This window comes from Lepidothrix coronata, unplaced genomic scaffold (genome assembly GCF_001604755.1).
Source record: "Lepidothrix coronata isolate B3197 unplaced genomic scaffold, Lepidothrix_coronata-1.0 Scaffold21, whole genome shotgun sequence".
In the NCBI taxonomy this organism is placed as follows: domain Eukaryota; kingdom Metazoa; phylum Chordata; class Aves; order Passeriformes; family Pipridae; genus Lepidothrix; species Lepidothrix coronata.
Genome location: NW_016690201.1, coordinates 1,804,227 through 1,821,853, shown reverse-complemented (window position 1 = coordinate 1,821,853; position 17,627 = coordinate 1,804,227). Strand labels below are relative to the sequence as shown.

Below are 17,627 nucleotides of genomic sequence, written 5' to 3'. Positions count from 1 at the left end.
CAATAAAGCCAAACTGCAGAAGAGCAGAAAACTGAAGTTTTTCCCTCTATCAACAAGTTATTCAGTTCACATCTGGCCTTAGCACACACTAATGGCAGGGAACTAAGAAGAGTTCCAATCAAGAATGGAGCAGAACAACAAGAACATCCCATTTTGGTGACAGCAAGTTGCTACGTCAGCAGAACTTCCCATGAAAAACCCTTAAGGTCAGGCTAAGCATTACTGTTAGGTCAGTCTAATTTCAAATTACATCAGAAAGCTTAGACTTATTCTTCCAGTCCTCCTCCTCCTGTGTCAGCACTCACCAGGCACCCAAGAGACCCCAACCTACAAAAACTCACTTGTTCTCTCCCCCATTTAACCTTCTGAATGAGCTCTGTCGATCACAAGCAGCAATGCAACAGAGGACACGAGCACAGTCACACAGTCCAGTGGTATTTTCAGATGTATTTAGCTGGAAAAGCAAAGCACTTAAGGACACTGCAGAAAACAAGCCTCAACTTGAGGCTTTATAAAAATATATGGTTAAATGACCGGGAAGAAGTCAGTGTGTGTGTCTTTTGAGTACCAGGGCATGATCAAATTCCTGTGTCAAAAAAAGATCTGAACCAAGGAATAGAAGAAATTCAAGATTAAGTAGTACAAAATGCCTCAACACTAGCTTTCAATTAGAACTGTTAAGCAAGTACTTAAGAAAAAAACTGCACTTAGATCAAAGGGATAGTATTATAACCTAGTGTTCCTCCTGCCTAAGGATCTGCTTTATCACAATCCTTACTTGAATTGGAGTTCTAGTTCATCAATCAATTTTTGGGGGGAAAGTGAGCTTCTATAAGCATTAAATGTACAGTACTCAGCTCAAGTTCCTTTTTTTTTGTACAGTACTTGCATTATTTTTTTAAAGAAGAAAACTGGAGGTATATTATTTCCATCTCAGAGAGCAATTCTTAAAACCTCATTCAGTGTTTATCATAGTAATATAACAGGCATGCAAAAGCCTGCCAGAATGCAAAAAGTTTTGGTGAAATGAGGCGTAGCAATTCAATAGTCTGAAGCCGAGACTATTGAAATCCTCGGGCTTTCTCTCAATCAGAACTTAACTGTTGCTGAAGCAGGGGTTTTACTCAAAACACCAAGCTCAAGACAGACAAATTCTCAGTTAAGTGCTGTCATGGGATGTTCTGCACAATTTTTAAGTACTCTGAACCTCCACCTGCTGCTCCTAAGGGTACAGATGATGACCTATCACATCATTCTAACAAGAGGCTTGTGTTACTCTGCTCCTTCATTCCCCACAGCTGATGGAAGGGATGGTCAGTTATCTTCCAGTTGTTGAATCAACATGTTAATCTACAGAGAGACACCAAGCAATAGTAATATTTGTGAGGAAGGCTACAGCTGTCACTCATAAGACATCATCCAGAGCCCACAGAGAGGATTCACACTGCCTGTTAGAAGGTCACACAAGGCAACACTGGACAAAGAACTCTCATCCTAACACAAATGAGTCAAGATGACAAAGTATGCAAACCTCTACAGCACCACAATAAACAATTATCAGCAAGACTCACATTTTCACCATGTAAAACAACAAAACAGATGTAAAAAAGGTATTTTACTCCAGTGCAACACAAAGTTGTAACAAGGAGTTACAACTCAGGGTTTAACACTAACACAGCTTGGGCCCAGCTCATGAGTTGGAGCTTGGAAGCAGCTCTGCCTTTGAAGTCAGGCTGGCTGTTACCCACTATTCTTATTTCACAATGTCATTTTTCACATGTTAACTGATGCTTCTGTTCTACTTTCAGTAACTCCACAGAAGACAGTGACTGTGCCCCTGCATACTCTGCTTCCTACCATGCTGCACCGACCTTTAGTATCAAGCAGCAGGAAATGAAATACAATCTAAGACACTAGAGGAATTTAAAAAAGAATATTAAGCTCATTTTTCAAATTCAGTTGGGAGGGACACTCTTAGAAAACCAATTTTATAAGGTTAAAGTTTTAAATCTAACTACTCACCAAGAATGTTTACAAAGTTCTGTGAACTTTAAAACTTCATTTGGCATTTCAATTTAAACCATATTAACATCAAGGTCCATTTTACATGTTCTTACATTATAAACTTATATATATATATATTAACACATAGTGAATTAAGACATTCATGTTTATCCTGATACTAAGCTTTCAGATGTTTACAAAGACATGCTGAACTAATAAGTGAGGCATGCTATGAGGCAGCTGGACGTTCTTCCGCAATGAATATTTCCAACTCTGTTCAACCAAATCTTCCAATCCCACCTCCTTTAAAAGGAAATAAGCAAGACAACGAGGTACTCTTTTTCCAACAGGCCAGGCACAAAAGCAGGACTGGAGGAGAACATCTCATTCTTAGTCCCACTCCCTTAAAAAACTAGTAGTAAGAGTAAACAAGTAGTTCCAAAGTTATCCATAAAAATACACAGCACTAACCAACACAATACTCTTCCTAACCAACACAAAATGCTTAACATCCACATTTAAATAAATTCAAATCCCTGAGTATCAGAGCAATAGGTATAAATATGCTAAAAGAAGAGACTGAAACAAGCAGTCCTTAATGTAACTGAAACCTCCGATTGGAAAGTTTGTTAAAGAGTTCCAGATGATCTTAATCTTTTGAAACACAAAAGATGAGTTAATAGCTCTGACAAACTGATGTGGTGCAAAATGTTAAAATCCTCCTATAAGCACATCACCAAAACATCCAACAGATATGGCAGAAGGTCAAAAGAAGCATTGTACTTCTGAGTCTTGGTGGTGCTGCCAAGTAACTGCTTTGTATACAGAAAACCAAATGAAGTTAGACACACAAACCTTTCCCAGGCAGGCAGGAAAAAAACCTTTAAAGTTGTAGTGGGTCCAAATTAGAAGAGCAGTCAACATAAACAAGTGTAAGTAACACAGGCAGGATGATAAGTAACTGGTTAGAGAGCAAAGACTGTCCTGAAAGCTACAGCAAGTATATGGTGATTATGCTTGGAAGTGACACTCTAGAGTATGCTAATATAGAAGTAAACTCTCTTCTCCAGCCAGCAGAACTGAGGCTCCATCTGGAGTTGTTCAGCTTGAACATCTTATATATCAGCCATCCAGAGTCTGAAAGCAATGTGTGCTCAGAAGCCTAGAAAACATGACCTACAAGAAAGGATGAAATAACTGACTGTTATTCTCCAAGAAGGTAACCCAATAAAGGTCCTGAAGTACTTACACTGCAAAAAGAGAATGACTGCAATACTAAGTATGCCTGCGCAGGTTAGGAAGGAGATAAACCAAAGCAAAAAAAACAACACCAAACAAACAAACAAATCAAACAAAAAAAAACCCACAAAAAACTTGCAAAAAACAAACACACAAAACCACAAAGAAAACCAACAAAGCCCAGGAGTTCTGTGCTCAAGAACATCACTGCTTTCAGCTAACACATATTTACTTAAGACAGAGCACTTTCAGTTACTTTTTTCATCCTCAGGTCTACTGCTTTTGGGTTTAACATGAATATTACAACCTGTTCAAATAGATACTTCTTTACCAAATGTATTCCTCATCTCCTGTTATTTGCATCTATTTGCATTCTTTACAGTTACTCTTTTCACTAAAGGTTCTCCTCTTCATCAGGGGGACAGCCAGCTCACAGCAGGCAACCAGTCTTCTCTATCACTTATTTTTTGTATTCTGATCCATAAGCAGATATTCATCTTTTGTCATGTGATTTGTAAAAAGCTTTTAGCTCTTCAAAGTTGTATATATGAACGCACATGGAATCTCTATCAGCATCAGTCTGTCCTCAACTAAGACACCAGGGCATACTCAAATCATTCCTTAGAGACCAGTCTTCTCATTCTCAGCAAAAAAATAAGACTCGGGAGAAATGACAGCCTTCAGCTTTGAGCAAAGTAACTCGTTCAATAATAAGCTGTGTTATAACCTGATGTTTAGACATAACTTCAGTCTTGCTTGCTTAAAATTTATTTCAAAAGCTCGATTTCTTCATTTATTTGCATTTATTGACAAATTCCATTCAGAAGATATACAGTTTTAGTCAGCTAGTGCTTCAGCTTTTCTGACTTCTATTAATCAAGTACACAGACCTTCACTGGCCTTTAAGTCAGCTCCATCACCTACTACCAACTGCCTTTCATTAATACAGGCAACTACACATATTACATAAAAATCAACGCTTTCTAGACACCAATTTATTCTGAAGAGGTTTCAAACCTAGCACACTCTTCAGAGCTAAGTCTAGAAATTCCAACTCAAGTTGAAAGTAGATGTCAACATAACATCATTACAGAGAAAACGCTTCAAAACAGTGCGTTACATAGTTCATACCTTGTACAGGCAGCTGCCTGCAAGCAAGACCTTTGGCAAAGTTCACAGAACTGACCATCACAAACCCAAGGCCACGTTTCCAATTATAGAAATATTATAAATATATTATAAATAATACATATGAAGTTTAATACTCTCCTCCACAAAGGACACTTTAGGAGCATCGCTGAACATCCACCTACACTTCAGCTTCTTTAACTCTTCAATCATTCAAGTTTCATAAGGTCCTCCAAAGCCCTGTGTAACTCACCTTTACTCCAACTTATTATCAATTAGTATTTATGCATAATTAGGGCACCTCATACTCCAGAAAATGGAATAGACAAGATCCTACTATCCTCCAGCATCACCTAGAACTATAGATTCCACCATAAGAATTCTCTCCAGAAAAAGGTCCCAGGAAGACCACAGAGACTGCTGGCTGAAGATCTGGTCACATAAATATCCTTCCACTTCCTTCCAGGCTCCAGACCTCTCCACTCAAATTTGGAAAAGCAATTTAATGCCATTGAATGCTATCACAATATCCACTTTCTTATTCTTTGAGAGGAAGACAAAAATTGGGGATGAGGGACTGGACACTAGGTATCACAGAAGTCTGAGGAGTTACTGCCCATCACTTCTGCTTCATTTCAAAACCTGGAAGTTACCAATGACACAGAAGCATAGTCTCCTCCACCTAGCCACAAACTTGCAAAAACGTGGGTTGCTATTCCAGATGTCACAAAAGTCCAACAAACAACTTCCCTTCCAAGTTACACGGTTGTTTTAACACTACCATATAATAAACTTGCCATTACACATACTAACAGAAATAAAACAAGGCAACTGCAACCAGAATCAAAAAATACAAACACAAAGTGTCAGTATAGGATTTTTTGTCACTGTTGTTAGTTCTCTTTCATTATAAAGTAACAACTCACTTTTCTAATACACAGCAATCAATACATACACTTCCATCCCAACCATGAAGGTAAATACAACGTGCATCTTGCTAGTCACCCAGAAAGCTCAAGTCTATCCCACAGTCTAAGTTATGAGCAGCAAGACATTCTTGACTTAATCACACTGATTTCATTTGTCAGATTGAAATACTCAGACTCAAGTCCCAGGAATCACTATTCATCAGTACCACTTTGTAGAGGGGGGAAAAAAAAAAAAACAAACAAAAAAAGGCAGCTTTCACAGAAAGCCTGTGACATCTCTAAAGTGCTCAAAAAGTCATGTCCAACAGACATAAAAGCTATAGTGATCATTTCCACCTAGTAATTACCACAAACACAAGTGAAGTCCTAGGTACAAGTCTCTTCATAACACACTTATCAGTGGCAAAGAAACAAGCTCTAATATTGATGTAGAGAATAATGATTTCACATAGGTAAGAGGCAAGGGACCTCTAGAGGCTACTTAGTCCTGCTTAAAGTAGGTCCAGTTATATAAGACTGCTTGGAGACTCATCCAGTTGAGTCTTCAATATCACCACAGAACAATATTTATTCCTCAATCACTTTGGCAAGTGCTCCCTCAGAGAGAAGTATTTCTTCCTTACACTGGTTCAGGATTTCCCACACTCCAGCAGGGCTATGAAATTCCTAACTTAACCAAGAATGAAGTTTTAAGTACAAATAGCTTAAAAAACCCCAACTATGTAGGGCACTTTAGCCATTTTGGGGAGAACAATGTAAATGAAAAAATACTGTTGTGTTAACACCTGTGTCTTTGGTAGGATATTACTTTTACACAGGAACAATGAAGCAAAAATTCAAGTAATGTGGAAATGGTCATCGCTCCAACTTTCAATGGAGAAAGGAACACGGCATGATGAGAGAGACTGCCCACTGCATTTAGTGGTGTGAGCACACACAGTCCTTACAGAAAGCTCAAGGACAAGCTACCAAGAAATTCTGTACAAGCAATTGCTTGACATAAATACCAAGTTACCAGGATTTTGGGGGCTCTGGGGAGTTTGATTTTTGCTTTGGTTTTTCTGTGAAATTAATAAGGAAGGACCTGGAATTCTGCTAAGTGTACAGCAACAGTTGTAAGCATTCAGCATTTCCTGCCCCCAGCACTCTACCTCCTACATTGAAACTAGTAAGTCATTAAAAAGTGGTCAGGAGCACTGATGTGTGTGATACCCTTCTAGATGAAGGAACAAGACCTTTAATCCGTAGGAAAGTCCCGACTCCCTTAAGCAGACCATTCCTTCCCTTTTCATATGCTGTCATTCCACATACCACCTACTCTCCAGAGGACTGAGGTCTGGGGGAGGAGAAGGAAGGTTGTACTTTGCACTAAGTAGCAAAGTCTCCAATAAGTTCAGAAAGACAGCTAAACATTAACTTCACATTTTCAACTACCTATAAAGTTTGAATGTTATCTGCCAATATTGAACAACTGCGGCCACACAATGACATATAAAATAAACGCATTTTGTCAGGACCAGCAAATCTCAGCTGTCCATGAGAAGATCTGATGAGTTAACAGTTACATTACAAAGTTATGTGGATGCCTGCTGCCCCCTGCACTGCTGACACTGCTGACTTTTTTTTAGCTCTTAAGGCCGCCCTCCACTGCAAGCTACTTCAGAAAGTTAACCCTTTTTTGTCCAGCAACTGCATCATGACACTAAGCTTAGGGAATGCTCTTTAATAGCTGCTGGATTTACGGCCAAACTATATTTTCTATATGTGTCACACTGTCAGCCAGCTCTGTGCTGTAAGAGACTGGTCTTACTGGCTCCTTTTTGAATTAACAGAAGAAATGTAGGCAGATCTTTAACAAATCCTCTAACAGTTATGACTTCCATTAGGAGTTAAAAATAGGATCCAATTTTAAAGTAAGCTTTTAGCAACCAAATTGCTTTATACGAAAAACTTGTTTCAGACTTGACTTGGACATTTTAATCTGGATAGAAGATTTCCAACTACTACTTTTCTTCCAGGACTAACTATAGTATACTAGCTCCTGCTTACCCATGCACAGTATGAGGCTCATTTAGACTGAAAGGGACTTCTGGAGGTTATCCAATCCGACCCCCAACTGAAAGCAGGGCCAACTTTGAAGTCAGATCAAGTTGCTCAGGGTCATACCATAGTCAGGTTCTGAATATTTTCAGGGACAGAGATCCCACAACCTGTTTCAGTGCTTCATTCTCTGTGTGGGAAAACATACTGCTAACACATTATAAAGATCTGCCTTGCTGTAGCTTGTGTCTGCTGCCTCTTATCCTTAGCATAGCTAAGGAGAGTCCGTCTTCATTTTCGTCCTCACTACCTATTAAACAGTCAGAGCCAGCAATTAGGATCCCCCACTCGAGATCTTTCTCAAAGCTGAACAAACTCACTCCTCAAGCCCTCTTCATACATCATGTGCTGCCGACTCCTTATCTTAGTGGCCTTTCACAGGCACCTCAGCATCTTCCTTGTATTTGGGGATACAAAACTGTCCATGGTACTTCTGATGCAGTCTCACAAGCTCCAAATAGTGGAGAATAATTGCTTCTTTCAACTGGCTGACCATGCCCTGTGTGCTCTTCACCTTTTGCACCACAAAGGCACACACTGACCCACAAGGACCCTTATGTTCTTTACTGTTAAAGGTACTTTTCACCAGTTGGCACCACATTTATGCTGCTGCATGGGGTCATTCTGCCCCAAAGAGATTTGGCTTGGCATTTGCTTTTGAACTTCATAAAGTTTCCAACAGGTATTTCTCCAACCTGCAAACATCCCACTCAATTAGCCCTAGCCTCCAGCAAGTCAATTGACCCTCACAGTCTGGCAGCATCCACAAATTTGCTCTAAGTACATCAGTGACCTGGAAGAGTGGCTGGAATGTAGACAAACTGCCCCTGCACTGATGCCACCAGTAACAAGCCTCCAGGTGGACTTCAGCTGATCAGAACCTTTCAAGTTCAGCACTACACACAACTTTTCACCCACTTAATAATCCACTTCCCAAACCATATCTCACCAGTTTGGCTACAAGCACATTTTAGGAAATCTTATTATAAGCTTATTAAGGCTAATAACACTTGCTGTTCTTCCTTTGTCCATAGTCTTGTCCTAGGTACTTAGAGCAATAAATTCAGGACCTCTTTTCACAGCAGTCTCGAGTTGTGGAGACGCCACCGTAACTGCTTTTCCTCACTTCACTTCAGTTTTCACCTTGTTTGTAGCCACATCAATTTATCAAACCTAAGCCATGCCTCTTGAGTCTCAAATAACACAGCTGCAGAGCAGCTCTGGAAATCCATTACCAAAAGAATTTTCACTAACAGTTCCACAGAGTCCCACAGACCTCGCCTCTTTCTGTAAGGCAGAACACTCTGTGGAATCTGTCAAAGATATTAAATGAAGCTTACACAAAACTGTTTCTCAATAAGAGATCACATTCTGATTTGTCAAAAGGTAGCATAAGGTATTAAATGTTCATGTGACCGCACTGATGCATCACCTGTAATAATTAATCTGGTTATAGTAAAAAGCCTTACTATTTTACAGCCACTGAACCTAACAGTTGTGTTATACATATAGAATCATAGAATGGTTTGGGTTGGAAGGGACCTTAAAGTTTGTCTTGTTCCAGTGTCCTGCCATATAAGCTGCGTGCAGAAGCCTGAACTACTTCTGATACCACAAACTGATGAAATACAGCTACACAGAACTTAGTATGCTTCTTCCTATACAGGATATCCTGGATAAATGGGAATATTGCACTTGCTAGTTACCAGAGGTAGACTATTTTATGCTACCTCAGCTACCAATAATACATTGAAACCTTCAACAGGATGCATTTAAATTTCCCAAGTCATTCATGGTATGGTCACAACCATCACATTCTCATGGCTGACTTCTTTAGAACTATAGAGTCTCTTTAAATGTTAAAGTACCTTAATGAAGTCATAACAACATTACTTCTGTTTCAAGAAAGTTTACCTTTTGAAGTCAAAAGTGCGTTGAAGCATTTAAAACACAGAAATAGTATCACCAGTGAAGGGCTGAGAAGTGGGTTTTTATAATGCAGTTATCAATCTTTAGAAATATATTCAAAAATGTATTAAGCTTAACAGCTCTTGACATGGCTTCTCCAACCTCTAGTAATGATTTTTACCAGAGCTAAGTAGTTGTTTTGTTGTGGCAAGGGCCAACAGATGATGCTGGAGAAATTAAAGGAACTTGGGGAAAAAAATTACCCCAAATCAGAAGTCTTGCCCTTTCAGTTACTTGCATTTGATGTAATTTAACTTATGCTTGACTCAAGTGATTATTTTTCTACCAAATTATGTGCACTGAAATTAAGTAAAGCCAGTTATCCAACTTGAACATGATCTCAACTTGTCTATATTCTTTCTCCAGCATCCACTCATCCTGTTTTTAAGGCTGTTTTTAAGTGTGCTTGTCCCAGCAATAATTAGTTTTCAGCTTAACCACCTGCACCATGGGTGCTATTTCAAGTAAAAAAAGCAACAGAAGTGGGCAAAGAATGCCTACACAAAACAGGATTAAGAAAAATTTAACTCTAACACACTTGTAATCTTCTAACTCAAGGGCTAATGAAAGTAACAAATCCAAAAGTAACTAATCAAGTCATCAAGCTAGCTCAGGTGGTTTTTTTCCACTCCTCTTTACACACATCAGCTATGGAGACCTGTTTGACTAGTCTTTACTCACCTTCAGCAGAAGATTGCCATTTCAATGCCTCCAAATTTTGTACATGCCACTGCACTCCAGGGACAGCACTAGCACCTGCTAAGTATTTAAAAAAGTCACTTAAGAAAACATTCTGTTCTGTACAAACTAATCCCAGGACTAGTTTAAAAACTATCATGTTATACCAGCCTTGACTAATAGGAAAGGAGAAAACAATGAATCCCTGTAGGCACATAAAGTTATCTTAAATGTCAGATAATGAAAGTCTGACATGGGGGGGTAGGAGGAAAAATTGGCAAGAGCCTCTACTGCTGTAAATAATCCTGGTACAACAGTCAACTCCAGACAGAATGAAGGCTGGTCAAGTGTAGCCTAAGAATAAGAAAATGTGCTATTCTGAGTTATTGCAAAACTAAAAATGTTTTTACTTCTGTACACTACTTGATAAACAACTGAAAAGCAGTAAAAATATTAAACAGAAGAATGCAGTAGTGATAAAATAGGATTGTCTGGAAGGTTGTTACTACTTTTCACTACTTGAACTAAAAGTGACCTTCTCAATAAATTTGACCTACCTTTTCCAACACTTGGAAAAAGCAAGGATAAAGGACAGAGACAGAAGTTTCAGTACTTTTAATTTTTTTTTTTTATTCTTGTTGTTAATTTTCTTCTATTGCTAAGTCATGGACAGAAAGATCAATTTTTGAGTTCACATTTGAAACATTTCCAACTCTAAAAGTTAATTACCCGAAAGAATGAGGAGAAAAATAACTCCTGAAGCGTTCATGTATTGGATAACACAAAAAAGTTAGTTCTGTGATTTTACCCTCACTTGGAAGTTGTGCTTTGTCCTAAAGCTCTTCATCACAAGACTGTGTACTAAGTTGTGTAATAAGCAGCCACTGGCCCAGCTTTTCTAGAACCAATGTAAATGTTGGCCATGAGCCCCCTCAAGTCTTACTCATATGTACCTACACTTCATCTTAACCCACTATCTTCACCTCCAGGGGAGTAAGACAAGCTTTCATCTAACAGCTTTTTCATCTCTCCCCACTTTATAGATTCAAATACAATAATCATTTTCCCCAGCAAGGTCTTTACTGCACATTTCACTCTTTAATAGCTTCTCATATATTTCCTTGCGTTTTATCCACATTCAGCTATTCCCATCTTTTCTTTCTTAGCTCATCTTGTGATTTCTTCCCACACTAACATGATACTCTTTTCTAAGCAACCCATCTGCTTTCTAACCAGGAATAAAGAATAATGCTAATGACCCCTTTACCTCTAATAAGAAAGCCTGATCAACTTATTTCATGCCTAATGAAGTAATTCATCTTCTCCATCCTCTCAATAAAAATACATTACTGTACTTCAGAGGGCTATGATCTCTGAGGCATTTAATACAACTGCCCTTCCAGTAAGTACTTCTCTAAAATCTTGTTTTAGACAGGCTAATCCTAACAAAATAACCCCATAGATACACAGAACCATAGAATTGTTTAGGTAAGAAGGCACCTTTAAAGATCATATACACCTCCTCCTCTTCAAACAACAGCAAAATCAAACACCACATGGTATAACAAATTACTAATGATTAAATAATTGCACCTATACCTATTCTTCACTAAGAAAATCTGGCCACTTAGTTCATATCCAACTATCAGGTCCCTTAGAAAATTCCTCACAGGAACTTCTGCATTACTATCCACACACCAATCAGTACAACAGTCATCAGGGGAAAAGGAAAAAAAAACAAACCTTCAAATAATCCTGATTCAATACAACACATTCATTCAAAGCTGGGAACAAAAGTCCAAGTACAAACACAAACTGTGCTAGAGCAAAGTAATCTGTCATCACAAAGCCCACCTTTAAGTGGAAAGGTAGAAGGGCTCCAGAGCAAGCAGACAGACAATCTCAGCACTCTCACTGTGCACACTTATCTAACCAGGCTGTAGCTGTACCTTAAGATAAAGAACTTTGTTTGGACAAAGCCCCGTTCAACCCCAGAACAGCAGCTCAGGCCACCCCCACAGCAGTGCTCTGGTGTAACACCGGATGGAAAGTCATACTCTGGAAAGTCATACTCTTAAAGTTTATTGCTCTTCCAACAGATAACCACATCAACACTAAAAAAAGGACAACATTTACTAACAGCACTCCACGTAGCTGGCACTAAGTAAGATTATCTTTTAACAGTCCGTATAACAGGTTTTCTATTTCTCTTACCCTGCTTTCATTCACTACTAATTTTGTTTCTACAAATTGAGATTTAGGCACCTGACTCTAGAGCTTCTTACTTATTTTTTCCTTTGAGCTCCACAAATGCTCCGCTTATTAGCCCCACACACTGATTACTGAAGCAACACACCCCCAACTCCTACTCCCAATTTACATCTGTGATTTTGCATACCTTAAAAGCTCTACTACCAGCACCTGAAAGGTGATCAGCTGGTACAGGTGCTCTGTAAAGCCAACATATTTTTGCTTCTTCTGCTACAGAACAGCTCTTTGTTTCTCAATATCACCCTGGCAGCAATACTACACAAAAGGGATGGGAAAGAAAACAGCCTAGATTTGACCATATTTCTAAACAGAATACCTGACTCTAATCTCACAAGAAATAAATCCTGCTAGAACTGCCTTTTGTTCAGTATTAAACAGTATCCATATTCCATGACGTAAAATTAAGTTATTTAAGGAGGCAAGAGAAACACATCATTTAAATCAAGTAACTGTTCAACCTTTACGTAGCACAAGTGGATAAAAAACCATTGCAATTCTTTTATGATACTCCAAGTGTTCAGATCTTAAATAACACTGTACTTCATTTCCATATATATGGGAGCTCTTGCACAGCAGAAGCATCACAGTGTAACAGTAATCTTGAACATGACAGACCTACCACAACGAAACAGAGCTAAGAACCATTCCATAGCAGCACACCCCATAATCTAACTAGTTATCCTGAAGTACAGGCTGGACAAACTTCTGGCAGCTTTTTTTTTTTTTTTTAAATTATCAAACAATCCAGATTTAAACTCTCCTATTTGAAGTTACTCTTATTTCTACCACTGAATTTGCTCTGTTTCTTCACACAGCAGTTTCACACACTGCCCAGCCTACTACATAGTTCACCACCACTTCACTCTTTCCAACTTCTCAAATACCTTCTATAGTTTTTCTATTCCTTCTCTCACTATTGTCATATTGGCTCATCTAATGTCTTTTTAAAACTGCATTTTTCTCCATACCGTTTTCAAAAAATAAATGCATATTCAGACATGAATTTCTAAACTATTACCATTGACTTTGACACACAATGAGGAAAAAAATACATTCTGTTGTCTTTTTGAACACTCTACCATGCTTCCCCATTTCCAAGGCAGTAACCTGGTTTGCCTGACCTCCTGTTTTTGCCATGACTTAACCTGAAAAATCACTAAAAAAGTTTATACTCAAACAGACTGTTTTGGTCAATAGTTACTTGGGAAATTTCTTCTTTTTTTAATTTTTTTTTTTAATATATTGTATACTGTATACTTATACCATCCACATCTTTATAATCCAATCATTCCAGCTCCACTACCATTCTGGAGCCTGTACTCCAAGCTGTTTTGAAAAAAAAAAAAAATACAACGAAACTTAAAAAGATACATGCCCCACACACTTTTTCTAGCCTTACTAAGAAACTTAACCAACAATTCAAATTGAAAATAAATAATCATTTCCTCAATGAAAAAAAAAGCATCTTGATTATCTTTTCTTTCTATTCACCTCATTTTATGATTTTGCTAATTTTTAATTCGTAGTTATATTCCAGAAAACTCTGCAAAAATCTTTTTGCCGTGCACAAACTAGTGAGGCACTGAAATTATGAGGAATTTATTTAGTAGCACACAGGTCCTCGTTTACAACATAGCTGAAAAATATTTGTCACAAGGCAGAGTAAGTTATTTTATAGATTTAAGGTTATGATGATGTTTCTTATGGATGCCATACATCTCCCCTAGTTTAAAGCTATACTGATTTGATCATTCAAGTTTAGTACCTACTTCATTGAATCATGCACTGTCTGACTGAGAAGTGGAACAATTACTTGTGCATGTTACCTGAACCCAATAGTCTTGCTTTCCTAAGAAGAGCAGTATTTACTAAAGCAGGTTTATTTTTATTCAAAAATCCAGAAGTTGCTGTTATTTCAGATGCCTGATATATTTTCTCTCTTTGTGCCCCCCTTCAGTTTTTTGGTGGCAGTGTTGAGGGGTTTTTGGCAATATTTCTCTGAGGAATTACAGATCAAATAAATCGTCATTTCTAATTGCCAGCCCAAATGATTGTATAAAAATAGTGGCATTATTCTACTAGGGTTTGTATTTTTTTGTGGTACCATTTTCAAATCTTCCTTTTGCTATCATTATCAGAATTGGCCGACCAATAGTAGGAAAGGTGACCAAATGTAATCAGCAGTTTTGAATTCCATCAACACGTAATCATGCTCAAAATGTATATAGGAGCACTCTTAAAAGCCAGCCATAACAATAGTTTTCCTTCATACTCGTGTTACAGTTACAATGATAATGAAAACAATTGTGGGAAATTTCAAGTGGGAAAAAAAACAAACTAAAATCTGAGATATTGACAAAAAAAAAAAAAAATCAATCTTTCCCTGCTGCTTATCCCACAGTCCAAAAGTCACTAGTAGTTTTTTTTAAGTTTTCCTTTTCATCCAGAGATTATACTTCTAAACTCTGTGCTTATTCCCACACAACATTGCCGCTTCTGGCAGATGTTCTGAAGTGTTATCAGTCAAGTTCACATATGCCAAAAAGAATCTGGGAAGGCTGACATCCGAATGACACTCATCAAGACTAAACCGGTAAGTCACTGTGTGACACGGGGCACGGATGCTCTTAACTTCATTGTTACTATTATCTTCACATTTAGATATAAAAATAGCTTGTCAAGGTTATGTCAAGTCTGATGCTTCACGTTTTTAATTGCAAAAGAGCAGAAATAACCCCGAAAAAAAGGGAGAGAAGCGCTAGAGCAAAAAAGTTTGCCGACCCTATGGAAATTAATCTTCAAGCCTTAAAGTTTTGAAATGTGATGCCTTCTCAATATTTACAAAGTTAGGAACAATGATCTTTTTTGAAAGCTACATCATTGCCAGAGGGGGGAGACTATTACATACACGAGCACAATCCTACAGCAGCAGCGCCTCAACTCCCTCCCTGAAAAAGCATTTCTCAGATACTACACAACTGCTTTACGGCTTGCAAGTTCCTGGGTATTTTTATCACATGAATCTCCAGAGACTACCTCCTCTAACTTGTTCCTCCTTCATTAAAGAGGGAAGGGACACAGTGTCTCCTATAATAAAATATCCTTGCCAACTACTCATTGCTGCACTGGGAATACACCGGCAGGATGACGGTTTTCGATTTGCTCTCGCCCAAGTCCACTTTTATCCCCTCTCTCATCTTCCACTGCTGTAAAAAAAAAAAAGACACCACGCACACCACACCGCACGCAGTAGTAAATAAATAAATAAATAAATAAATAAATAAATTCCTGCTCAGTTTCCAACTGCTACGTCGCTTGTTTGTTTCCCACAGGAAGATGCACGGGAAGGGGGGGCTGGTGATGGCACTTTCCCCCGAGCGGTCACGCCAAAGCCCCGCGGGGCCCGGCACCGCAGTGCCCCCGGCAGCAGCTGCTCAGGATGCGGGTGATGAGAAGCGCACAAAGCCACCGCACCGGCAGCGACCTCACCCCGCCACCAGCACGGATTTCAACCTCGGCGACGGGGAACAACCACACGGGCCAACAGCGCCGGCAGCAAAGCGTGTAACTATCCCGGCCCCCAAGAGCTCCCGCAGAACGCCAAGACCCTTCTGTCCTTCCCACAGGCAGGGAAAGGGGAAGTGCCGGGGGGGGGGGAAGCACCCGCGAATTCCCGCAAACAAGCAAAATTCCGCCGTTCAGGAAGGGAATTTCAGCGGATAACCTGCCGCCCGCCGGGGGAAGCCCCAGCCCCGCCGCCGGCGGATAAACTTCCCCTGCTGCCCCGCCCGGGCCGCGGCCACCCGAGCCCGACCGCCGGGGAATCTCGGCCTCCCGGGACACCCACCCGCCCTCCCGGCGGCAGTGGCGGCGGTTCCCGGGGGGAAGCGCCCGCGGGTCTGCCCGGCGCGGTGCGGGCTCCGGCTCCGACCCTGCCCCGCATCGCTCCCCCCTGCACGATCCCGGCCGCGTCCCGCCCGGCTCCCCCCGCGCAGGGCGGCCGGCAGCCCCCGGCAGCCCCCCCACCCCGCCCCGCCGGCCGCCACACAAACTTTCCCTCAACTCGGCCGCGTCCCCCGGCGCTCCCGGGGCTCGGGTTTCTCTCCTCCTCTTCCTCCACCCACCCCCTCGCCCGTCCGCCAAGGGGAAAAGTTCCACTTACTGCAGCAGAAGCGAGAGAAAACCAACCCCAGCAGCCCCAGCCCCGGCCCGGGAGGCACCGCCGAGCGCAGCCGCCGCCGCCGCTGCCGCCACCGGGGGGAGGCACCGCCACCAGCCGCTAGGAAAAGTTCCCGGCGGGCGGCAGGAGCCGACGAAGGGGGAAAACCAGCGGTAGCCTCCGCAGCGGCTCCGGCCCCTGCCATGCTCCGGGCTCGGCTCGCAGTCGCCGCCGCTACGCCGCCCGGCCGGTCCCGCCCGGTCCCGCCCGGTCCCGCTGCCCGCGCCGGCGGCGCCTCCCCACACGGAGCGTGTGTCACTGAGCGGGGCGGGGCGCGCCGCTCCCGCCCTCCTCAGAGCGGGCCGCACCACCCGCCGCAGGGAGGGGGGGCCGAGGGAGGGTGGGAGGCGTGTGCCGTGCGCCTCCACCGCGACCCCCGCCACCTCCCCCCCGCACCGGGGCGAGTCGCCTCGTCCCCGCCTTCCCTGCCCCGCTGTGTGGGACTGGCAGAAGCGCACCGCGCAGGGGGGGGGGTTCCCGTAGGTATCGCGGGCGGCGGGTGGGAGGGGGTGCCACGGTGTCCTCCCCCGAGGGGCTGTTGGTACGTCCCGCCCCGCCCCGTCGCTCCCGCCCCCGCCCCGAGCGCGGCCGGGGGCACCCGCCCGGACCCTCCGCCCTTCCCGGGCTCCCGCCCCCTCGGCATCCCCCCCGCCCCCTGCGCCGGGCCGGCCCGGGCGGCCCCTGTCCCTGGGTTGGGGACGGGCCAGCAGCGGTGGGGGACCGGCCGCATCCCGCTCCTCCGGGCGCGGGCGTTCCCAGGCGCGGGGGGATCCGGCCGGGGCCGCTCCCGGTGTCCCGCGGGTGGACGGGCCGGTTGCTCCTCGGCGGGGGCGCCTGCCCGCTGCGCCGGAGCCCCGCGCCGGGGCCGCAGCGTCGGCGCCGTGGCTTTTGCCAACAATAAACTTTCCCGGCGTTGTCCCCTCGTGGGTCGCGCTGCCCGCGGCACATCCCCGTGCGGGGCGCGCAGGGTGCGCTACCCGGGCACCGGCGAGGGGTGCCCCGTTCCCTCTGCACCTCCGGCGTGGCTGGGGCAGCATCCCGGCCGCACGAGGGGAACATCGAGCGCTCGGGTGCGGGGCGATGCGGAGCCA

General features: G+C 42.5%; 1 protein-coding gene across 9 annotated transcripts in view; it reads right to left on the bottom strand.

Moving 5' to 3' along the window:
* Positions 1 to 16,718, bottom strand: part of NECTIN3 (nectin cell adhesion molecule 3) — an 86,141-nt gene extending 69,423 nt beyond the window's left edge. For 2 of the 9 annotated variants that reach the window (XM_017807919.1, XM_017807917.1), the window contains exons 1-2: positions 16,480 to 16,718; positions 10,050 to 10,127 (exon numbers count right to left, since the gene is read on the bottom strand). In XM_017807919.1, the coding sequence (XP_017663408.1) occupies positions 10,050 to 10,127; positions 16,480 to 16,681 (280 nt within the window). In that variant the 5' untranslated portion in view covers positions 16,682 to 16,718. Of the gene's footprint in view, positions 1 to 6,535; positions 6,626 to 10,049; positions 10,128 to 16,479 lie in introns of those variants that run through there. The other 7 variants (XM_017807922.1, XM_017807920.1, XM_017807924.1 and 4 more) reach the window with 5 other exon arrangements.
* Between the last annotated feature and the right edge of the window lie 909 nt (positions 16,719 to 17,627).